The 26,074-nt window shown below is 36.1% G+C and overlaps 1 protein-coding gene across 2 annotated transcripts in view; it reads left to right on the forward strand.

Moving 5' to 3' along the window:
* Positions 1–26,074, forward strand: part of SLC30A7 (solute carrier family 30 member 7) — a 100,420-nt gene that overhangs the window by 63,113 nt on the left and 11,233 nt on the right. Inside the window, exons 9-12 of one of the 2 annotated variants that reach the window (XM_063625647.1) lie at positions 2,455–2,545; positions 6,313–6,462; positions 15,372–15,464; positions 15,781–19,265. In XM_063625647.1, the coding sequence (XP_063481717.1) occupies positions 2,455–2,545; positions 6,313–6,462; positions 15,372–15,419 (289 nt within the window). In that variant the 3' untranslated portion in view covers positions 15,420–15,464; positions 15,781–19,265. Of the gene's footprint in view, positions 1–2,454; positions 2,546–6,312; positions 6,463–15,371; positions 15,465–15,780; positions 19,266–26,074 lie in introns of those variants that run through there. The other variant, XR_010117494.1, reaches the window with a different exon arrangement.

The raw sequence follows: 26,074 nt of genomic DNA on the forward strand, positions 1-26,074 counted from the left end.
CACATTATTATCTTATACTTTCTGTGGTTCAGGAACCTGGGCATAGCTAACTATACTGCTTGGCTCAGGGTCTCTCACAAGGCAGTAATCAAGGTAGCAGCCGGGGCTGCAGTTATTCCAAGGTTCATCTGGGGCAAAATCTACTTCTGAGCTCACTCAAGTGGTTACTGACAGAATTTTGTTCCTTTTGGGCTGTTGAACTGAGGGTCTGTCTAGTATTTCTCAAGAAGTATCCTTCAGTTTCTTGCCACATGGTCCTCGCTATAGCACAGCTCACAACACAGCAGCTATGAGAGAGCAAGTGAAAGCAAACGAGGAGGTTATACAAGACAGAAGCCAGAGTCTTTTTACTTAATCTTGGTAGTGACGTCTCATCACTTTGCCATACTCTGTTCTTTAGCAGCAAACCACTAAGTCCTGAAATTTTACATAGGGCATGAATACTACATAGGGCAGGGGCATTGGGAGCCATCATTGAAGCTGCCTGTTACGTGGACTTGAGGAAATAAGACTAGAGCTGAAGGGACCACTTAGGAAGCTATTATAATAATCCACGTGAAAAATACGGAGGTTATTGTTGTGGACATGCGTAGTACAATGAAGGGGAAGGAACTGAGTCAAGAAATATTTAGGATATTAAATCACGAGAACTTGGTGATTTAAGGGAGAAAAAGGAATTAAGGGTGACATCTAATTTTTCTTGGTTCTTAAATCACTATTGACTAAATAATATTTTTACTTGAATGTGACTGAAACTCCTGTCCACATTTAGCTTTCTATCCTCATCACTGCCATCTTCTCCATATTTTTTAGTAATCTGTTTGTCCTTAACATTGCTCTCACTGTGTCTTTCGTTAGATCCAGTTAGACACCAGTTATTTCTATTTGCTTAATTTTCCTATTTGTCTTCGTTCCTATGGTTACCCTGCTTGTCCAAGTACTTATCACTATACACTTAAAGTATGAAAACAGTCTCCTCATTTCTTTCCTGTTCCCTATGCCCTTCTTCAGGGCAGAGTTTGAAACATTTGATTATCTGTATTTCTGTCATTCGTTTAACCAACAATTGGGCCCGCTTTATGACCAGCACTTTGCAAGACCTTGAGAATATAATAGTGAGCCAGATAAGCGTTGTCTCTATTCTTTTGGGTCTTTCTTGGTACCTCTCTTTTCATCTGTCAAAATACCACCAGTCCTGAAAGTACACTTGCTTCTACTCTTCTTATGAGATCTTCCTTGAAAGATGGATGTTCTTTTTATCTTCATCACCTACAGCTATTATCAGAAGTTTTACTTTGAAAATTTTGAAATTCTGTAAGTTTAAAAGTGAGCACTGATTGAAGCTATTAACTGTAGTGAAGCCATTTCTGACCTCCCCTCTGAAGCAGTAGAACAGTACATTACCATTCTGAATCACTGGAATCACATGGAGAGCTTTTTGGACATTCTCTCAAAGATTCTGATTCAATATATCAGAAGTGAAAACAAAATAAGACTCTAAGGTGAATTGGATATGTGCTAGATTAGAAAGCCATTGCATTAGAGTCACCCTCACCATTCTACTATTAATTGTTTTGTGGTTTTTTTTTTTTTCTTAGATGGAGAGTCTCGCTCTGTGGCCCAGGCTGGAGTGCGGTGGTGCGATCTTGGCTCACTGCAAGCTCCGCCTGCCGGGTTCATGCCATTCTCCTGCCTCAGCCTCCCCAGTAGCTGGGACTACAGGTGCCCGCCACCACGCCCGGCTAATGGTTTTTTTTTTTTTTGTATTTTTAGTAGAGACAGGGTTTCACCGTGTTAGCCAGGATGGTCTCGATATCTTGACCTCGTGATCCGCCTGCCTTGGCTTCCCAAAGTGCTGGGATTACAGGCGTGAGCCACCGCACCCGGCCTGTTTTGTGTACATTTAATCATCCAAATAGCCTAAAGCAGTAGTTTCAAATACTAATTGAGGACTAGTTACATCAACACATGCAGACTTTTGGGCACCATCCCTAGAGGAGCTGAGTTCATTTCACTGCATCTGTGGTTATCGCCAGGCTTCTGTATTTTTTAAGTAATGAAATATGACTGATATTGGACAAATAGACTGATGTATTCATTTTTTGTATTTTCCTTATCAGTGCTACTATGATTACTTTGGAAGGTTCTGACCATGTGGAGTCATATTTTAACTAACAGTTGAAAATGTGCTGGGTTTAGATGATATGATATTATTTCAGTTTTATAGCTTTACTCTTTTATACATTAATACATTTTCTCTAGTTCTTTTACTTTTACTTTGGATAATTTACTGATCACATGGAAAATCTAAAACAATGACTGGTTGATTGTTTTTTCTCATATTATTCCAATAAGTTCTATTATATTCTATCATAGGGAGGCATATTATTACTTTCTTGCTGGATGGGATTGTCAGAATGTGACTTAATAAATTGTTGTCTTCCTTTTCCTTAGCGTTATTCCTCTTTTAAGAGAATCTGTTGGAATATTAATGCAGAGAACTCCTCCCCTGTTAGAAAATACTCTGCCTCAGTGCTATCAGAGGGTGAGTTTCAAATACTCCAAACCATTGGATTTTTTGCTGTTTTCCATCTCTTGATTTTCAGGTTTCACAAATGTGAGTAACATGTGTGTATAATTGACTGTTTCTTCCAAGATTGAATGCCGACCATGAAATGTCATTTATACAAACCAGAATAAAATTGTCGGAAAATATTGAACTTTACTAAAGAAAATGTGGTAGAAATTGTTCTGATCTAGAAATTGAGCAGTTTTTAAAAATATAGAATATCTATAGCAGAGATATTCATTCAACATAGAGTTTTTGAGCTCCCACTCTACCAGATACTCTTCTGAAGTACTGAGGAGGTAATGGTAAACAAGACAGACAGTGCCTCTGTTTCATGGAACTTACAGTCCAGTGGGGAAATACAGTAACTAAACAGTAAGTAGATAAATAAGAAAATATCAGTGAGAATTACTATAGTAGAAATAAAACAAAGTGATGTGATAGTCATGGATGGCTACCTTAGATTCACTAAGGAAGTTATATTCAAGGAAATTGAAACTTTGAAGACAAGAAAGAGCTAGCCATATGAAAATACTGGAGAAGAATGTTCCAGGCAAGGGAAATTGCTAATGTAAAAGTGCTATGGCTGGATTTAATTTGTGTTTGAAGAACAGAATAAAAAAGGCCATTGTGGCTGAAGCATATTAAATAAAGGGAAGAATGGCTTGAAAGCCTGGAGAGAATGGCAGGAGCAAGATCATTTAGGGTTTTGGGTCATAGATTTAGATTTAATTCTAACTCAGTGGGAAGCATTGGAAAGCTTTTAGGCAATAGAAGTGTCATAAATCCTATGTTTTTAAGAGATTATTGTGTTTTCTCTGAAGAGAACATATTCTAGGGAGGATGAAAGCAAAGAAAACCAGTTATGAAGTTATTGTCCTCTAAGTGAAAAACAATGGTGGTTTAGATTACAGTTGTAGCAGTGAAGATAAATACACATTTCGGATATGTTTTTGGAAGTGGATTATATTAGCAGAGGGGAGAGAAAGTGTTGGTTTATTACTTGGTAGGTGGTAATGCCACTTACTGAGACTGAGGCCTTGTTGGTACAGGTTTGAGGATGGAAAATCTCCCCAAATGAAGAGTTCTATTCTGGATATGTTAAAATGGAAATGGCTACTATGCTTCTAGGAGAAATGTTACTTAAGTAGTTGGATATGAAAATCTTGAGTTTTGGGGACAGATTAGGACCAGAAAGAGTTATAAGTCATCAATATATGAATAACATCTAAAACATCAAGATTGTATTGATTACCTCTGGAGAAGTTCTAGTTCTACTCTTTTAGCTCTGCTTTCAACTCTAAATTTGGAGCATAGGTGAGAAAGCTAGGAAAGGTAGTGGTTAGTGGTGTGCTGGAAAACCAGAAGAGTGTAGGATCACAGAGTTGAAGAAGGAGGAAGTAATTAACTGTGTTGAATATTTCTGTGAGGTCAAAGAGGGTAAAAACAAGAAGTGATCATTGGCATTCTGGATGCCATTATTGACCTTGTTAAGAGCAATTTCATTGGAGTGTTGGAGAGGGGAGCATGATTTGAGTGGATTAAGGAGAAAATGAATGGGGAAGTGACAACTCCTTTAAGAAGTGTTGTTAAAGGGAGCAGAGAAATGAGTTGATAGCGGATATGGATGTACTATCAGGAGAGAGGGTATTTTTTTGTTTTTAAAGTAGGATGTTTAGAACAGCATTATCCCAAGGAATTTTCCCCAATAATGGAAATGTTCTATAATCTGCACTGTCCAATATGGAAGCCACAAACCACATGTGGCTAGTGTAACTGATTCTTTTTAACTTAATCTCCATTCATTTAAATAGTCACATGTGTCTAGTGACTTTTGAATTGCACAGCACAGTTCTAGAACATGTGCATTAACTGATGGTAACAGTCTGAGAGGAAGAAATTGTTATAGTACTAAAGGACATTATTAAAGGAATGACATCATGAGATGATGAGAAAGGATAGAACCCAAAGCACAATGGAAGGATTTGTTGTTGATAATAGCAGGGGTACTAGATCCTCTGAGGGAATGCAGAAATGCTGACATAGATGAGAGGTCACTGGTAGATTTAATGGTAAAGGATAAGGGATTTTCTTTGTACTTCTGTTTTCTCTATAATGTACCAGGCAGTGTAATCATGCAGAGAGATCAGAAGGCTAGAGGAAAAAGGAGAAGGTATAAAATAATCTTTTGATACAGGGAAAGTACATATTGCCCATTCAAGATTTGTGGTTATTATTTTAAGGTAGCATCAATTAGCATAATTGTTACTAATTGTTTTATATATATATGTATATATACACATACACATATATATGTTATATAACATATATATTATATGTTATATGTGTTATGTAACTATATATGTTATGTGTGTGTGTGTGTGTGTGTGTATATACATATATATATATATATTTTCTCTTCTTCACAATTAACTACAGGGTGAGTATCATCTTCCTTTCCCTAGGTAAAATTGAGGCTCACCTTAGGTCCAAATGCTAGTGGCTGAATCAGGATTCTAATCCACGTCGTCACTCTGACTGTAAAGGTCATGTTCTTTCTACTGTACCACACTGCCCTTTTCATCTGTAACTACACTTTCCTCCCATTTTTTAATTTGTAAAATTAAGCCAGTTTCTACAGGAATTATTCTTTAGTTTGTGTTTTAAGATAACTGCAGTCATGTACTTGTACTGCTACATATGGAAGTAGGAGAAATCTTTTCAACCAGGTTATTTCATTAACAGTGGAACTCACCTAAGGCCTCATCCATGAGGATGCCATGTAGAAAAATGTGGAGGGATATCTGGCTAAAACAGCTATGTTGTTAGAGTCCAAAAAGAGGAAGAAAAAGTACACCTTGATCTTTTTCCCCAATAAAAGCAGTTTTTAAAGAAGGCACGGTAGATATTATCTGAGTTTCCCATCAACTGCCTTGGAGTTTATAGAAAATAATGACTACATTCATCAAATTCTGACAAAAAATAAATATTTTTGATAGATATAAGATCAACATTTTCTTAACTTCCCAAGTAGATTATGTAAAAATCAGAATCTCAGAACTGAAAAAGATCTTATTGTACATTTGGCCCAGCCTTCTGTCTGTTGCAAAATCTCCTCTATGACATCAAGTTGGTATTACAGCTTCTTGACCATTTCTGGAGATAAGTAGTTAACACACTCACAGAGAAGCTCCCTCTTTCTTTGTAAACTGCTGTAATTGTTACAAAGATCTTTTCACATTGAGCTTTTTTCTTTTAACTTCTGGTTGTTGATCTTAGTTCAGCTCCTCCAGATCAATATAGAGATGCAGAACAATGGCAGTGATTTGGGTATCTGTCTTTTTCCTGATCTTCAGGGAATACATCTAATGTTTCATCCTTATTTTCTGTACATTTTTCGTAGTTAGCCTATATTAAGTTAATAGTTTTTTTTCCAAATCATAAATAAGTGTTGGACTTTATAAAGTGATTGTTACTGTAAATTTCCCTGTGGGGCACACTCTCAGGTGTGTCCTACAAATTTTGATACATGTTTGTTTATATTTCCCAAATACTTGTCATGGTACCTGGCACATAATTAGTACTTGAGTATTTATTTATTTATTTATTCATTCAAACATCCTCCTTTCCTTTTTTTAAACTGGAGGATAGAATCCATGTTTACTGATATGTTGCATAATAACTTAAGTAGAAGGGAGTGCTTAACTTGATTATGATGTTAGTATCTCTCCTTTATATTTCAGGTACAGCAGTTGCAAGGAGTTTACAGTTTACAGGAACAGCACTTCTGGACTTTATGTTCTGATGTTTATGTTGGGACCTTGAAATTAATAGTAGCACCTGATGCTGATGCTAGGTGGATTTTAAGCCAAACACATAATATTTTTACTCAGGTATGTCTTTTTGACTAACTTCTTTTAAGGGTCTTAACATTTTTTATAACTAGTAGTTTTAAAAATATTTACAAGGCCAATGTGAGAGGATGGCTTGAGGCTAGGATTTCTAGATCGGTGTGGGCAACATAGTGAGATCCCGTCTCTACAAAACATAAAATCAGCTGGGCATGGTGGCATGCGCCTATAGTCCCAGCTGCTTGGGATGCTGAGGCAGGAGGGTTGCTGGAGCCCAAGAGTTTGAGGCTGCAGTGGATTATGATCCAGTTGCACTCCAGCCTGGGCCACAGAGCAAGAACCTGTCTCAAAAAAAAAAAAAAATTGCTATTTAACATAATAAATATATATACTACTATAAGGTAAGCATAAAACCACATTTTTGGCTGGGCGCGGTGGCTTACACCTGTAATCCCAGCGCTTTGGGAGGCTGAGGCAGGTGGATCATGAGGTCAGGAGATCGAGACCATCCTGGCTAACACGGTGAAACCCCGTCTCTCTACTAAAAATACAAAAAATCAGCCAGGCATGGTGACAGGCGACTGTGGTCCCAGCTACTCGAGAGGCTGAGGCAGGAGAATGGCGTGAACCCAGGAGGCGGAGCTTGCAGTGAGCCGAGATCATGGCCACTGCACTCCAGCCTGGGCGACAGAGCGAGACTCGGTCTCAAAGAAAAAAGGAAACCACATTTTTTTTTTTCCAACCACAGAGTCAAGTTTGGGAAATACCTATTTTAGTTAATATTCTTCAGGAATAGAAAGATAGTTCCTATATGCTCATCATTGTACTTATTTGAGTTCCTTCAAGAAAAAGTATATTATCCTTTACTGCACATTTCTTATAAGATATGTTAGGTACTATTTGAAGCCAAGAATTGTAAAACAGTGTTTGGAATAAGAGTAAGTGGCTTTAGCTGAAAGCAGACTGTTAACTTTTTTGTGTGGCAGCAAAACTATGGTCACCTACTGAGTGATTTAATAACTTTATATGCTGTTGAGTTTTTCTTAATAATGCATTTGGAATCATGAATTAGTCAGTACATGGTCTACAACCAAATTATTTCAGTTAAGGCTCATGCCATCATGAGTTAACATAGCTATGTAACTGACAAAGACTGATTACTATGGTATGTATTGTGTATATATTGGGAGAATAAGAAGGTCATGTCAGTAACATCTAAGAAAGAGGTAGAGAGAATATAAATTCTCTTCTCAGTCTAGTTTGCTAGAAACATTTGGCAAAAAACCCTAGACATTGATACCACTGTCAGAATCATCTAACACAGCGGTCCCCAACCGTTTTGGCACCAGGGACTGGCTTTGTGGAAGACAATTTTTCCGTGAACAGGGGTTGGAAGTGGTGGTGGGAGGGATGGTTTTGGGATGAAACTGTTCCACCTCAGATCATTAGGCATTAGATTCTCATAAAGAGCACACAGCCTAGATCCCTCGCATGTGCAGTTGCTATGAGAATCTAATGCCACAGTTCACCCGCCACTCACCGCTGTGAGTGGCCTTGTTCCTAACAGACCATGGATGAGTACTGGCCCATGGCCCAGGGGTTAGGGACCCCTGATCTAACACATAGATCTAATGAAGAAACAGGTTCCATGTGTTAAAAATCTGTGGTTGAAACTGACATTATATTCCTCCTGATTTGATACCATGGAGAATACAGAACATGAGCTATGTGGTACTCCTACCAAAAACGTTTCACTTGAATCTAACCACGAGCAAACATCCAGACAAATGCAGCTTGTGAGAGCCTCCACAAGGCTGTTAACTTGGATTCTTTTAAAAAGTGTCAATGTCATGAAAGGAGAAAAAGGTAGGGGATAATTCTAGATTAGAGGAAACTTCACAATTAAATGCAATGCATGGTACTTGATTGAATCTTGGACTGGGGAAAAAAAGCAACCACAAAGGAAAGTATTGGATAATCAAAGAAATTTGATTATAGACTGTAGTAGTTCATTTAATTGTATGGGTGGTTAAATTTCTTGGATGTGATAATGGTATTGTGGTATAGAAGACTGTTCTTAATTCTTAGGAGATTCATGTTGAAGGATTTAATGGCAAAGTATCCAGATATTTAATTTTCAAATGTTTTGGCAAAAATAAAAAAATTGCATATAAATATATATGTAGAGAGATGAAGCAAGCATGGTAAAATATTAACAATTGGTAAATATAGCTGAAGGGTTCACAGGTATTTATTGTACTATTATTTTGACTTCAATTTTTTTCAAAATAGGCCAGGCGTGGTGGCTCGCACCTGTAATCCCAGTGCTTTGGGAGGCCAAGGTGGGCAGATCACCTGAGGTCAGGAGTTTAAGAACAGCCTCACCAACATGGTGAAACCCCGTCTCTACTGAAAATACAAAAATTAGCTGGGTATGATGGTGCATGCCTGTAATCCCAGTCACTCGGGAGGTTGAGGCAGGAGAATCGCTTGAACCCAGGAGGCAGAGGTTGCAGTGAGCTGAGAGCATGCCATTGCACCCCAGCCTTGGTGACAGAGTGAGACTCCGTCTCAAAAAAAAAAAAAAAGTTTTTTTCCAAAATAAAAAGTTGAAAAATAAAATCTTGGTGGCGCCTCATTGCCATCCAGGTAAAGAAAGCCCAGACTTTTTAGCAGGAACCAACAGACTTTTAAAGTCTGTCTCCTGCTTTTCATTGCCGTGTACTTTATACTCCAAACCCACTAGACTGTTTACTTTTCTGTGAGGGACAAAAATCCTACTCTTACTTAAAGATCCAATGCAATTGTTACTTTCTCTCTTTGAAGCCTTAAGTGTCCCACAAAGCGGAATTACTTTATCCTGTGTCATACATATCACATTGTACAACTTGTGTGCAAGTTCCTACCAGCTGTCATGATTTTGCATTCCCAGTGCTTAGAAGAGTATATGTGTATAATGAATTTGTTATATAAACAGATTTTAACAATTGTATTTGATTAAAGCCATCTTTATATATGCTAAGTATGGAAAAATATTGTTGGGTTCCCATTGGTCTTTTTTAACCACAAGTTCAAAAAGATCTTAATGAGATCTAAAATCTGTCTTTCTGATAAAGAGAAATGTGTCATTAGGTTCCTTTGGTAATAAATTAATGAAATAATCTTATGTATAATTAGGATTTACTCCAGTGCTAATCTTATGTGTAATCAAGACATACACTACTACAAAACAATATGAGGGTACCACTTATTTATTTCAGAATTTTAACAACTAGGTGTCTTTCTTAACAGACACTGTAAGTCTATATCATGACATTCATAATGAAGCATGCAAGACCTTCACAATGTGTCTGAATCCTTCTTACACCTTCTACATGTTTCAGGGACAACAAGATAACCAGGCTAGCAGTAATGTTTCTTTTCACTGACATTTCCAGATTATTTTTCTCTCCTTTACCTTGAATTTTCTCCTAGATATGCAACGTCCTTTCACCCTCATAGTGTGAGCTTCTGTTGAATTCTAGGACACCCCATATTCTCCTAAGACTTTGGCACTTACTCACAATTTGCCCTCTGAAAAGGAATGCAATTTCTAGTTTTAGAAATGTGCAAGCAGCTGTGTCCAGGCTTAGGAACTGCTGAAGTTGTCATTCAAGTAAGTGGAAGGAGGTTCTTCCGGTAACTTTAGAAATTTTAGCTTTTAAAATGGCTGAAATTGAAAGTTTATTCAGCTGCTTCTTTGGTTTTGGAAACTGAATTTGAGCTTTGAATATTTTAAGCCCTGAAAAAAATATTTTAAGCCTTTTTATCACCTAAGGTCAAGTCCACTTTATTTCATTCCTTGCAGAGACCAGGGATTCTTTGAGACTTGCAGTGAAGGTGGCTCAACGCATTTTTCCTAGGGGAGAGGGGAGTCACCCTACTAATGACTTTCATTCCTACATTTAATGATTTTAAAATTGTTTTATGATCACTGCTTTAGTTCTGACTTACGCAAATTGAAATTTTCATGAATTTATTTTCCTTTTCTGCATATACCCTAGTAATACATGGTCCTTATGCAATTAGTATATGCCAAGGCTTGCAGGAGCATTTTTATTTTATGAAATGAAATTTAAATTAAAAAAAATTTTAATCTTAAATTACATCTTATAAATTTTACTTATCAAAAATAAGAAAACTCAAATTGCTCCCTTTTTGATCACATAGATGCTTCAGGTGTATTTCTTATAGACAGATTCAAAATACTGGTGGCCTTAGTTCTGAAATACCAAAAGAAGGATTTTTTTCAATAATAAGTTATAGCTTTTGGTTTATTAAATTTTTAGGTATCTTTCTTATAGCCAGTCTTAAATTAGAATGTAAGTGATAGTTTTTGGTTAAAAATTGTTTTGTTAAAACTTTTATGAGGATAACTTTAAACTGAGAAGACCAATATCTAAAAGTTGGAGAATTATAACTTTCTATTTTGTTAATAAAACTATAGTTTTGTGACTGTATCTTAGGCATTATCCTTTTTAATTTCATTTTCCAGAGTTACCAATCAATCTTTAACTGCTAAAGAAGTTGGCTTGCATACGTGAATATAAACTAATGCAAGTGGATTGCTAAAAGCCACTTCAGTACTTAGAGTGCTTTGGGATTAAGTGACGATACAGTTTTTAAAGTACCAGGTTTTCTGTTGACATAGAAAAAGTCCTCTCCCTCTTTTTCCCCTTGCACTAATTTTTTTTTAATGAGTTATCATTTGGGAATTGATAAAATGGAGAGTTTACCTTTTGTGTTTAGTGTACAAACAGCAAAAAAAAATGGGATACTAGATTAGGAAGGCAATTAACATCTTATGTTTTAAATTGGCCAATAGTATTTGTTAATTTTTTTAAATAGCACACTTCACAATCATAACTGTAATCCTAAAAATTTTAATATACTTTTTTTGTTAGAAATAATGTTTGAAGAAAACATATTAAAGAAACATGTAGAAATATGTTTGAAGAAAAGTCTAGAATACGCTTGGGGTTTATTACCATTATCAGTTCCACAAAACACAAAAGATGGTCTCGCCTAATACATATTTACTCCTTGATAGAACTTCTACCTTTATTTCTTCCATCTTTTCTACTCTTTTGCCTTTCTCACTTGTGCCTGATAAGTCCTAAGCCCCCAACTTCCTGCTTCAGCTTTTTGTGCTCTATTCTCTGTCCTCAAAATAGAAGTTAACACTGATACTCAGGAAGGAACCAAAAAGCCTCCTCACAAGTCCAAGTAAGAGTGCCCCAAGTTTCAGAAACTTTCTACCTCCGTAAACTCTCCTAGGATCATAATCCCTTCCTGTGGCTTTATCTAACTTTGCTCTGTCTGCTTGAGGAAGGGGGTATGGAGTAGGAGAAAGTGGATTACTATTTTTCCACCTTTCCTTTTTTTTTCTTTTAAGCTTTTGGTCAAGGGCTTTAGTTTCCTAAGTATTGATTTTGGTTGCCTGCTGTGCAGTTTTTCCTTATCCATCTTCCCATTATCTTTCTTCATCATTTGTACTTGAAGTCCGCCAGAATCTGACCTCCTTTGGAGGTTGGAGAGAACAACCACAGGTTGTGAGGCCAACAGATCCCTAGGTTTATTGTTTTTAAGTAATCCACATGATTTAAGTGTTCACTGGTTGATGAATAGTGGTGGAAGTAATAACAACACCAGCAGCTAGTATTTATTGAGAGTTCATCATGTGCCAAGTACTGTGATCGATACCTAACATATTAAATGAGCCTCAAAAGACAATTTACAGAAAAAAAAAACCCACACTCAAGTTACTGTTATTGACTTGTAATTTAGTCAGTTACTCATTATTTTGCTAACTCTGAAATGATTTAGGTTTCACAAGGAAGAGTAAGGCAATTTTTCAAGACTTCATTTTAAAAGGATAAAGGATGAATATATGTTCAGTTGAAATAATTTTCTATAGTCATATTCCTGTTTATTTCTCTAAAATTTTTACTTCTGATTTGTTATCCTTTCTACAACAATAAATATGTATTGAAGATATTCTAAGCCTATGGCACCAGGTTAACATTTATTTTCTTAGGAGCATAAAAGTGTTCAAAATAGGTGCCTTTCCCATTTATAAAAATGTTGACTGGAGTATGGTTTGTACATTATTCTCAGGATATGCAATGAGTACTATATGGTTTTCACATTTTAAGGACTTGTCAGCCAGCCTCTGGCTCCTGGTCCCATTCTAGGGGTAGAATTTATGATGGACCTGAGGAGTGTTTTAATCTGTTGGAGTGTCTGTCATGTCTTTGTGATGTGAATAACCTATAGAAAACTTAGTTTGCTTTCAGGGAGTAGGTGACTTACCATAGGATTCTTCTACTTTTCTCTTTACTTTAAAGGAAACTAGAGGAGGAAAATGAGAATCTGTAAAACTTGAAGCTGTCCTCATCGGGCCAGATGGATAAAGCAAAATGACTTTTTTTTTTTCTTTTTTTTTTCTGTTAGACTGAGCTTTTGTGGAAAGCTGTAAGCCCTCAGGGGAAGGATATCAGCTTGAGTAATTAACTCATGATTATGCAAAGATAATTTACCTAGCCTCTTTGTTTTTCCTTTCTTTTTTATTGCCTTGGGCTACTTCATTTTTTATTACCATCTTCTCTGTGTTAGGGCTAGGAGTAAGGAAAATGACAGAGACAATAAAAAGAGCCCAACTTGTTTTGCCCATTTTGCTTTCACTAACAATGTTGTTGAAAAATAAAAGAAATTAAGACAATTTATTTGAACAATATTTGTTTCCTCTTATGGTTTGATATATAAGAATTTTTAAAGAGTTCCTAAGTACAGTCATTTCAGGTGTCATCTGAATAATGTCAGATCATATAATTTAATCAATCATAATAATTTGTTTGTAATAGCCTTTTATAAGTGCCTGGTATATAGCAGGGATTTATTGAATATCTGTCAAATATTGGATGAATTTGTAACAATTGTGTGAGATTAGTAGGGTTGGTGTTTATCAACGCTTTTAAAATAAGAAAAAATGAAGTTTGATTTTAATTTGTAACTCAAGAACATACAGATACTAAATTCTGTCTTTTTTTCTGCCACATCATCTTAACTGAGGAGAGGATGCTATTAAATATATTTTTCTTAAATTTGAATAACAGAGCTTTAACTTTCCACAAGAAGGCCTTTTATTAAAAAAAAAAAAAAAGAAAAAGGAGAAGCACCAGCAAAATTAAAATATGTTTCTTTTGCTGACAAGCTTCTAGAGCCTGCAAGCCTTTTATCCATTTGAGTAGTTCCTGAATCCTTTCAATCACTCAGTATTGTACAGAGCCCTCCTACCTGAATTCTAGAAAAAAAGCCAAGCTAGAAAACAGTGCTTTGAGGAGTCCAGAAATTACTGTAAGAAGGTAGTGCTAATAGATTTTTTCCCCACTCTGGTTTTTTCCTATTAAATATTCCAATTTACCTTTTATTCTGTGGTACTGAGAAGAAAGGGCTTATTGTGACTGATGAGTTCCTTTAATTAAAAATATATTATTTTGGGTTGAAAGAAGGAAATTAGTAGAATTTCAGTTAATTCAACAAATACTTATTGATCACTTACTGTGTGCTGGCTCCCACTTGAGGTTCTAGGAGTCAGCAATGTAAAAAAGAAGACCAAATCCTTTATCTCGGAGACATTATATTATAGTAAGAGGTCAACAATAAACAGTAAACACTGTGAATAAGTTGTATAATACATCACAAGGTGATAAGTGTACTGGGAGTGCTGAGGTATTTACCAGCTCTTGTACCAAGCTTTATTTTTTTCTTTAGCCTTTGGGGATTTCAGTTTTCAGAGAGGAGTAAGAACTAGCAGAGGAGACTGAGAAAGACTGATAAGTGAGGTAAAAGGGCAGCCAGTGAATATTCTCTGGAAGCCAAAAGGGATGTATATATATATATATATATATATATATAGGCAGGAGTGACCATCTGTATTATTGCTGATAGGTGAAGTAGGAAGAAGAGGCCTGAGAATTGGATATTAATGTGAGCGATGTGGAAGTGACCTGGACAAACAGTTTTGGGGAAGTGTTGGGAAGCAAAAGATTGGTTGAAATGAGTTCAAGAGAGAAGTGAGAAAAAGGATTTTAGACAGCAAATATGGATAACTCTTTTGAGGCTTTTTGCTGTAAAGAAGAGTGGAGATTGGGAGCCCAGAAGGGGATGTAGGGCTAAGTAAAGATTTTTGTTGTTGCTTTTTTTTTGTTTTAAATAGCTTTAGGGGGTACAAGTGCAGTTTTGTTTCTAGGATATATTGCATAGTAGTGAAGTTTGGGCTTTTAGTGCAACTATCCCCTGAATAGTGTACATTGTACCCAAAAGATAATTTCTCATGAGGTTTCTTCAAAGATAGAAACAGCTACAGTGTGTTTGTATGCTAATAGAAGTGATCCAGTTGAGAGGGAGTAAATTGATAATACAGAAGATATTGGGGAGAATTTAGAGAGCAGTGTCCTTGAGTAGCAAGTTCATATCCAACAGAAGAGAGAACTTGGAGTGCAAAATAATTCCAATAGATGGTTATACTTGCTAAATTGTTTACTAATCATTTATCACAGGAGGATTTAGACAGGGTTGATGTTTCAATTTCAACTAGGAGCCAACCAGTCAAGCATCCTGCTGTCCTCTAAAAGAGTAATTGTAGAAGGGGAACTGCATTTTTCTAAGTATCACCTGGATATCTGGATAGGGTGTGTGACTGTTAACATGGCTCTTTTTTTTTTTTTTTTTTTTTTGTAGTGGTAAATGGAGATTCTTTTTTGTAGCTTATGAATATATTTGTTTCTGAAATAATTCTTTTCTTTTTTTAAAAAAAGTGAGATTTGTAAAAGAAAAGAATTACTTTCCTGAAATGTGTAGGGTGTTATTAGCTTGTTAGATTTTCTAACTTTTTTTTTCTTACTTTTCAGGCTGGAGTGAGACAGCTCTACGTACAGATTGACTTTGCAGCCATGTAGTGAATGGAAGGAAATTATGCACCTTTTATGGACCAAATTTTTCTGGTACTGTACGATCCAAAACATTGTACCCAGCTTTTTAAAAGAGAGAAATTATCACTACAACTCCCGAGCACTAAGTAGACTGGGTAGAGTCAGCCGTTTATGCTCTGTGGGGAGTTCACAGCTAAGGGATCAGATTTAAGAGGCTATCTCCTGGAGTTTTGGTCTTTTCTTTTGTGCTCTTTCCTCCAAATCTTTTTGACTTCTGAGGTTTTTGGCTTAGGGTGTTGATTTGTCCTTCTTTCTTTCTTTTTTTGTTTTTGTTTTCTGTTTGTTTGTTTTCATGTTGAATGCCCACACCACCATCCTCTCATCCCAGCCACTAAGAATTTCAGATTATGGGCCTCCAGTCTTCTGGAATGTCTTCACTGAAGCTGCTGGAAACCACTGCTTTCATTCCCACAAAACCAGTGTTACTTTTTTTTAAAAAAGAAAGAAATTGGAAATCTGTTCTATACGTAATGTCACAATTGTTGACGTTCTTCAGTATAATCGTGTTTGTAAAATTGTTTGTACCTTGCAAACTTATGAACCAAACCATATTGGGTTTTCAAAGTGCCTTTGTATCCAAAAACGTATTTGCCAGCATAGAAATGTACCATCAAGAGTCATGTATGTTTTATTTTTTATTTTTTGAGATGGAGTCTCGCTCTGTTGCCAGGCTGGAGTGCAGTGGCGTGATCTCAGCTCACTGCAACCTCCGCCTCCCGGGTTCAAGCTATTCTCCTGCCTCAGCCTCCTGAGTAGCTGGGACTACAGGCGCACGCCATCACGCCTAGCTAATTTTTGCATTTTTAGTAGAGACGAGGTTTCACCATGTTGGCCAGGATGGTCTTGATCTCTTGACCTAGTGATCTGCCCGCCTCAGCCTCCCAAAGTGCTTGGATTACAGGTGTGAGCCACCACGCCTGGCTATGTATTTTTTTTTTAATGGATATTCTGTAATCTGTATAAAACAAGCCTATTGCTAGTAATGTATACAAATTGTCTTTTTGTGTACTTCCAGCATAGGTTTGGATATATGAACATTTTTCTTTTATTGTTTTATCTTTACAGAAAATAAAAGGTGTTAATTTGCTTTTTAAAACAAATTTAATTATCACATTTTAAATTACTTTGTGGACTGTGTTTTCAAAACTTTGCAAATTCATCTGTTACATAGAAAATTTTGACTTAAAACATCTGCTGAATTCCAAATTTCTGTAAAAGCTACTGTATCTGTGATAAACTTTCCTATATCTTTCCTTGCCATTTCTATGGATTGTATAATGAAAGAAAAAGGCATTGGAGACTGAAGGCAGAAATGGTTGTGACAGTGCTGTTTGGCTTTTTCATTCTTCAAATGCCAAGTCATCCACTTTGTTTTCCTGTTTAGGCTTTGCACAAATACAATTGCTTTCAGGAATCCTAAAGCAGCATTTTATTGAGTTTGAATTATTAAAGGTACAGAGGAAATGTGGTGATGTAGAACTTTTCCTAACACAAGTATCTAGGAAGTAAGTGCTAAGTTGATTTTCTAGGTTCTTACATATTTGAAAAATAAAATTGCAATTTGAGATAAGTGCTTGAGCACTCTACTTAAGTATTCTCTGTGTTTTATGAAGAGAAAATGATCTGATTTTCCCATCATACTTCATTTTACAATACATATTCCCTTTTAACTTTAAAAAATTGTAAATGTGGGAGAAAAAACCCTGCAGGATGGAAATGATGATTAAGAATGTAGATCAATAATAAGTACTTTTTAGTGATGTGGCAGAAATCCCTGTTGATTCTAAGTTTTAGAGTGTCTTTTCCCCTATTTCTGACCTACAACTATAAACTGCTCTCTATTAGGAGAACTAGACCACTTTCTTCATTCTTTTCTAAACTGCTACAGATCGCTATGAACTCTATCAATAGTCTCTTTTCTGCAGGCAAAGTAGTATTTTCTAAATATGTTTGCTTACTGCCAGGTGGTTCGAAATCTATGATTTACTGCAGTAGTATGTGCTTAAAACAACTGTTGAGGTCTTTTAAGCGGGAAAGTTCAAAAGGAAGTGTCCTGATAATGGTACTGGTTTTTCTACAAATATAAGTAGTCATTTAGAAGTTTGCAACCACCACCAAATCTGAGAGAACTCTGGAATATTCTGTGGGTTTTGGCATATTAGATAGAGAAAATGACAGATCTAGATGAAGGGAGATTTTGGATGTGTGCCTTTAAAAACTGATTATGTATAACTACTGATATTTCACATATGGAGATATTTGAAGACCCAAGTCTGCCTTTCATAGAGCCCTCCATTCCAAGTTTAGTTTTTGTTAAAATATGAATCATTTTATTTGACTGTACTATCAGTACACAAATGCATGAGTATGTTTATATAGTGTTAGACTGATGCGAATTTGTTACATGACATTGCCAGCTCATATCATTTAGCAAGTTGGCATTAACATTTATGCTTTAATTAAATGCCAGTATACCTATGTGTGCAGCAGTAAAAAATTAGTGAGAAAAAGCAACTTTTTGTCACTCTTAGGAAATATTTTGTCTTATTAGTGTTCTTGGCACATGTGTATTACTAAAGTAGATAATTCCAATGAGAAATACTACCTGATTGTTATAAAATTAATTTACTATGTCCCTGATATTGGGCTCTTACAAAAAACAAACAAAACTTGTATCTGAGTGTAACTTTGCCAATATTTTAAAAGCCAAAATATTCTCTGGACAACAAATTTGTATTGCTCAGGGACAGTTTACCTTGCCTGGTAAACCTTCCCAAACAGAAACATAGCTATACTATCTTTGGTTTTGGTTTTTTGGTTTTTTTTTTGTTTGTTTCTTTTAGATGGAATTTCACTCTTGTCACCCAGGCTGGAGTGCAATGGCGCAGTCTCAGCTCACTGCAACCTCTGCCTCCCAGATTCAAGTGATTCTCCTGTCTCAGCTCCCTGAGTAACTGGGATTACAGGCGCACGCCACCATGCCCGGCTAATTTTTGTATTTTTAGCAGAGACGGGGTTTCACCACGTTGGCCAGGGTGGTCTTGGACTCCTGACCTCAGGTCATCCTCCTGCCTCAGCCTCCCAAAGTGCTGAGATTACAGGCGTGAGCCACCGCGCTCAGCCACTAGCTTTGGTTTTTTAAACATAGATTATATTCCTCAAGATGAAGGGCGTAACATACCCACAGCTTCCTCAGTTTGCTAACTCCCCATGCATCTTTGTGAAGGACAGTGTCTAGTTTATCTGTAGGTCAGTGTTCCTTGTGCTGTCATTTCCCTTATATGTGGAATTTGTCAGCATTCCTGAAAACCTACACATATATATCAGTAACCAAAATGCTATGACTTTTTTGCACCTTTGTACAGCAGCCAAATCATGAACTCAAAATGTATTTGATCACAGTTCCATAATGTTTTTACCTACCTACTATGGAATAATCAGTTTTTACAGGGATTATTAATATGGTAGAACCCTGTTATGTAATGCCAAAACTTAAGAACCATATTTACATTGCTTAACACAGAATTTTACATCTAAGCAAGGACTGGCTTTAGAAGCAGTCTAGTTCTACCTCTCATTTTACAGATGAGAAAACCGAAGCCCAGAAAAGCTCTCATTTGCCCAAAGTCACAGAGATAATTAGTGGCAAAGCCAAAAAGATTCAGATCTTCTGACTCAAAGTTGAGAGTTCTTTATACTCTATTATGCTGCCTCTCCAATGTAATATTTGCCTTTCTGTAAGTGGGATTAAATATGATTTGTAAATAAAGGACATCTGACCTCCTTTTTTGGTACATTAAGGCACTTTATAAATGGACTTTTATTGTCTCATTTTTTGTATATAATTATTTCCATCATATTCTTTATGGAAGATGTAATTAATTTTAACTTTTTTACTCTTATAAAACCAGTTCCTGACATTTTAAAAAACGATATCTGTAAAATGGATCCTTTTATGAGTGAATTTTTCTGTTAATTGCCCAAGGCTAAATCCAATTTAAGGATTGCTTAGTTTCTTTATTTTGTTTATGGTCTCTGAACTGGTATTTTTTTATAAACCAGGCAAATTCACAGGTCATACCATTTCAGTTTTGTCGTGCTGGCTTCCAGTCACTGGAAAGGCTTTTGCATTTTAAAGATTTTTAGAGCCATGCAAAACTGGGCATTAAATGTTGCATAAAACAAATCTTTTAAGTAAGGTAAAATGTTGAAGTCTTAACCAGAATTCCTAAAACTAATTACTAAAACTGCTATTTCTAACTCTTCATGAAAGCATTACCTTTGGAAAGTTAAACTTTTTTTTTCCTTTCATCACCATCTTTGAAACAAATTATTTTCCAATTCATAAGAACTTTGGTAAAAAAAAAAAAAACATGAAAGGAAATTATATGTTTTTCTTTGGACATTCATTGGAAGGCTTGTTGAAGACATGATCCCCTAGAAGCCTTAGTGACCCAGATCTCAACCAGAGACTCAGGATAGCCTCAAATACAGTGAAAGATTATGTATCCAAAAAAAAAAAAAGGAGAAAAGGAGCAGAGAAGGACAGTTCTAGTTAAAGCCAAATGGATGTGAGTCTGACAAGGGTGTCTTTGGTTTATATTTCTTAACTGCAAATTACACAGAAAGCGAGAATGGGGAATAACTTTTATTAAGTATTTATGTGCCAGGCGGTTAGTGTGGCCTTCATGTTATTATATTTAATCCTCAAATTTCTACAAAGGAATAATTTTGCATGATTTTATGATTGACGGAGCATTTTCAAATCTCCTCTAATTCTCATAACATCTCTGTGAGGAAGGAATTTTTATCCTTATTTTACAGATGAGGAAGCTGTTTGGAGATAATTTAAGTGACTTGCCTGGGGAATCTAGCCAGTGGTAGAGCACTGATTAATTAGGTGCTGACATCTGCTCTGCTTTGTGTATGTAATTCAGCAGTGCTTCAAAGATCCAAGAAGTTGTAGCAGATCTCAATACACTCTCCTATAAAATTAGTGAACAATCACCATGACAAAATTGGTATGGGGAACAGTCATTATACATTTTTTAGACTCATTCCTTCTTCCAGTGCCCTTAGGCTTATTTCCTACCTTTACCATTGATCTTAAACTGTGCAGGCTAAAAAGGGGAACCAGAACTCCCTTAAGCACTTTTAAGACTATTTAAAAAATAAAGTTTTGTTGGCATTGAAGAGTAAGCTGCTTAAGGGACTGAATGAAAAGATAGCACCCTCTGTGGCTGTATGAAGAAAGAAACTGAACTTCTACCCAAGAGACCTTAATTTAGTTTATTAGGGAATTATCTTCCCCAAAGTACAAATAATTTTGCACTGCAGGAGAATGATAAGTAGATTTGATTTACATTACATTTTATACGCACCTTTCAAAAGGAAGAAATCTGTTTCATAAATAGTAGTAATCTATGTTTAAACTTAACATTTAATGTTGACTTCTTACAACAGCCTTGAAAATTATTTGTAATTTTGATCATGATGTTGGAAAGCTTGTAATAAAGAATATCTTTCTCTTCTGCATCCTTTTATCCTCAAACTTAGCATGGATTCACATGCTCAGTAAATGTTTGGTTAACTAGTGAACATTTTAGATAGTTGTGTCAAAAGTAAGGGTTAGGGATAGGTAAAACCAGTAATTTACTGTTTTTTACAGAAGACAGCTCAGCATTTCTTTGGCATTTTTGCACAAATAAACGACTATATATTCACCTTGCCATTATTTTTAAGTATCCCTGTGAGCTGCTCATTCTTTTTCATAATACAGTGGAAGTATACAGATGTTATACATTTTACAAATTGTTGGATCGGAATTTGACAGAATTGGGACTGTGGAACCTGGGTCACTGGAATTTTCTATATTTTGTATGGCCAAATCAGGAACCAGACAGCCTCCATAGTCTCCTTTGTTTTTATGGAAAATTGCCATATTCACATATTTCATTTATCCTAATGTATTGTCATCCAAAACGAAAGAGGTCTTTCTTTAAGGTGCTTTAAAGACATCACTACATGTATTCAATTACTGATTTAAATATTCCCAGAATTATTTTTTACATTTCTCTTTTTCCTCTCAAACACAAAATTTTAGTAGTACCTCCCTCTATTTCTTCACTGATTTTTCATCTGTTTTCATTGTTATTTCCACCATAGAACTTCTACTTTATACTAGCGGGGAAAATTTTTTTTATTTTGAATTTTAATATTTGAATTTTGTTTATGTATCACATACTGTGCTACAGTTAGCCTCAACGAAGATTCTATTTTGAACTAGACATCCTGTCAATAGTTTGTCAAGTAACTTCATTGCTTCCTTTAATAGCAATTCAGTGAAATTTTTTCCCAAGTGATATTTTCCCCCAACTTTTGTGAGTTTGATAAACAGGATGAGTCTTTTATATTGGAAATACTGTGAATGGAAAATTGCCACATCCCTTCTTAGTATATTTTAAACACCCCTACAACACTTTACCTCCCTGCCTTTAGTGGTATTTAAACATATGGCCAAGTTAGTATTTGGGTTTGATTCCTTTGGTGAAGATTAAGGCATCAAGACATTTCTTAAAATGTTTGAGTACAAGGCTAAGTTATAATGTCAACTTTCAAAGACTGTGTTGTGACTTGGTTTGAATATGTTGAAGTGAGCAGTTATGATTTGCCCAAGTGCAATACAACAAATCTATAATGTATATTTCACATTTTCTACTTGAACACATTCATGTATATATTTTGTTAAACTTCATATGTATTTAAAAAGAATCATGAACTGTATCAAAATTCTTTCAATAAAATTTGTTTAAAAATCTCTACCTGAATTGTGTCTATCAGTTTGACGAACTGAAACAAACACTGTGAATCTTACAGGTATTGGAATAGATTCTAGAGGACTTAAGGAATGAAAGGCAAAGAATGATTCTCAGAGCCAAGAAACGGCAGAACTTATTAGGAGAGAAGAGATGCTAGGAGGTTGGAAGTATCTTTACATTGTGAACAGCCTCACTGTGGCTTAGTCAGCATCTGACCTCATAAACATGTCTCGAAATACTTACTTCCAGATATTTCCATCACTGCCAAATTGTTCTCTCATCTCAGTTTCTATGGATGACTTCGTCTTATATGATGTGAAGACCAAAACATCTGATGTGAGCCTCCATTATCCTTCCAAATTTTTCCCTCTGATTAGAAGCAATTCTTTTTTAAAATAACTTCTTCCACAATATCCCAGGCACCACTCATGTCACCTTCCTTCTCAAAGGTATTCTTACCAAAGCAGCTTCTTTACTATCAATCTCTGCCATACTTCAAGGCTTTATCCTCAGCATGTCTGCTGTCAGATTCCTTGTATGTGGTCTACATTTGCTGCTTCTACCTCCTTTCTAACTATTTCCTTCACTCCTCCCTATTTTGTAGAAGTTGCTTCAAGGCCATCAGTGGCTTCTTGTCACATTCATGGCAGAACTACCAGCATATCAAATTCAAAATTGAAGAAAACAAATCTTTCCCATTCAATTCTCAACTACCAATTTGTCGGAATTCTTCATAGAAGTCTTAGAAAACTAAGCAATGCCTTTATCACCTCCATTTCCTGAATCCCTTATCATAAAATGTCTTTCTTCCTTTGAAATCTTTTACATTCTTTTCCATTCCCACTGCCCTATTCCAGGATTTCACTGATGACTGAAAGCAGAATCACTTTCCTTGCCCAACTCTAGCCACCTCCATTTCAGCCCCCACCCAAACAATTTTGGCTTTGCCAGGGAGTACAAGGAATTTTTGTTGAATCCAACTTTTGTCCAGGCACTTTTGAAGCATTTGTCCTTTCCTGGCTTCCTGAATGCCGGGAGCTGGCCCCTCTGCATACCTGCTAGATTGAGACTCCCTACCTATCCTGTGTTCTCTGTAATTAGCCTCTGGCCTAATTCTACAGTGGCCTGTCAACATTTCTACGGAACAGCCTCTTCTGTTTACACGCTGGGTTAGGAAGTTGTTTGGTACAATACTGCACCGGCCAATCTTATGTAGAGTTTTGGCTTTCCTAACCACAGAAGCCACCCCATGTTACAGTGGTCTTGCTTTCCCAGTTTCCACTTGCAGTCCTCTAGCTCAGGAATCTTGAGTGGCTCCCTAATGCTTATCAAGTGTAAACTCTTCTGAACAACTTTCGAAACTTACATATATTTCTTTCCCTCCTTATTAAATCAAACCCTTGATATGGCACCAAACTTTTCATTAGTCTAGAGCAAAAAAACAGCAGAGACAAGGAGCAAGCAGGTTCAATAGATGTAGACAGAATGACAGCAATTTACTACTTTTTTTCATTCTTTCCAAAAAAAAAGAAACAGCATTTTAATGGGATTCTAGTTCATTAAAACATTATCAGGTCATCCAGTTCTACTTTGAGGCAAAAAGAAAAAAAAATCTACCATGAAATTCAGGCTTAGCACATGCTACCAACATTTAAATTCACAATTCAAATTTATCTGCTAATGTTAACAGTAAGAAATGCATAGTCTGGCATAGTGTAGGCAAGGCAATCAATTTATTGAAAAAATGGATGAATTTTGCTTTTTAATGTAAACTTTAACTCCTCTTTGAAAAGTGATTCTGTATGAATTGTCAAAGTGAATAGTACTGTTTTTGTGAAAGAGCAACTGCTAAAACTAAAGAATAAAGCAAAATAATACAAAGACATTATAAAAATTATTTCCTGAATGTAGCCACCAAATGGCATTGTTTAAATGTGGTATTTTTTAAGTAAACAGGATACTCAGATTCACATATAAGCAGGAGCACTTTGATAGCAATTAAGGCTTGGCTTGGCCATTTGGCCTGGACTTTTGAGTATGTCATTGTGACTTGTAAAATTACAAATAAAATAAGGTCCATCTGATTAGCCGTCGCTGTCTTCCACCCTAGACAATAAGTTAGATCATAATGTTCAGCTTTACAGGGTTTATTGTCCTGTATGTGCATCATACTACTTTCCCCATGAACAATAATTTGTACACAGGTCATGTTGGTTTCTACAGACTTCAAAAGAAGGCAAAGTTACTACATTTGTAGTTACATTAGTTGGAGGGAAGACTTCCGACTGGCTTCCAAAAGCTTCTGCCAGGCAATCCTGTGGTGGTGGCCAACAGCTATGTAAGCCCATAGGAGCTAAAACTTTGAGGGACGGGAATATTTCTGTCTGGTAGAGTTATGGTTTTAAAAGGGTACAGCCACCCTGTTGCTTTTTTTCTCTATGTACCCCCTCCACATGGAGCAGAATGCAGGCCCAGTCATGAAAGTATGAAATAGTATCAGAGTAGAGTAACTAGATGCCCAAGTTTCTGGCCAGAGGATCAACCAAGAAAGGGAGCCCAGGGAACCAAGAAGTAGTGGAGAGATTATGGAGTGGGAGGAAACCGGGAAAGCAATCTCATAAAGTTGTTTATGAACCCCAAGGATCATCCTCAAATCACTAATGCTTGGATCTGATTCTATTTAGCCTTGAGAATCTTGAGAACTAAACTATCCAACAGACGACTTCATAAGTCCCAAATTGCGTGCCACAAACTTGAGATAGATCCAAAGAGAACTGCAGTCTTTGAAAACCGAACTTACACTGGAAGTGTAGCCCATAAAGAGCAATCTGATAATTGCATCCTGAAGCTAACAGGTTGGTTGCCTGCTAGAACAAAAAGATTGATATTCTCCATTAAATCTGAACAAGACCCAGCAACTCACAACATAATATTCAAAATGTCCAAGCTATAATCCAAAATTACTTGATAAAGTGCTGCAAAAAATTTCAACTTACAGTAGATGGTAAAACTGAGATATCAATCTTAGAATTATCTAACAAAGACCTTAAAGCAGATATTTAAAATGCTCAAACAAGCAATACAAAAATGCTATATGAAATGCTCAAACACCTACAGAAAAATACATGACAAAGAAATCACAAATAATCTTGAAACAAGTGTTAAAAAAACAGAAGATATAAAAAGAACCAAATGGAAATTTTAGAACAGTAGCCAAAATTTTAAAAACATACAGAATGGACTCAACAGCAGAATGGAGAAGACAGAGAAAAGAGTCAATGAATTCATAGATGGATAAAAATTATCAGCTCTAGGCAACAGAGGAAACAGACTGAAATAACAACAATGAACAGAGCTCGGGAACCTGTTGGACAGTAAGAAATGTCTAACATTTGTATTTATCAGAATTTCTCAAGGAAAGGATAAAGTATATAGTGCTGAAGGAAGATCTAAAGAAATAATGGCTGTAAACTTCCCAAGTCTGGTGATGTACACCTAGAGTCAAGAAGCTGGGCAAACCCAAAACAGAATAAACCCCAAAATATCCACACCATCTCAATTCCAGTCCAAATCTCACAAGCTCTTTTGTATATGTCAACAAGCTCATTCTAACATTTATATGGAAAGGCAAAGGAACTAGAGTAGCTAGAACGACTCTGAAAAAAGAATGTTAAAGGAACCACACCACCTGTTTTTAAGAGTTACTATAAAGCTAAAGTAATTAAGACAGCATAGTATCATAGAAGGGAGGGACGCACAGATCAATAGAACAAGAGTTCAGAAAGAGACCTACATAAATAGGGC

The sequence above is a fragment of the Symphalangus syndactylus genome, chromosome 12 (genome assembly GCF_028878055.3).
Source record: "Symphalangus syndactylus isolate Jambi chromosome 12, NHGRI_mSymSyn1-v2.1_pri, whole genome shotgun sequence".
Lineage (NCBI taxonomy): Eukaryota > Metazoa > Chordata > Mammalia > Primates > Hylobatidae > Symphalangus > Symphalangus syndactylus.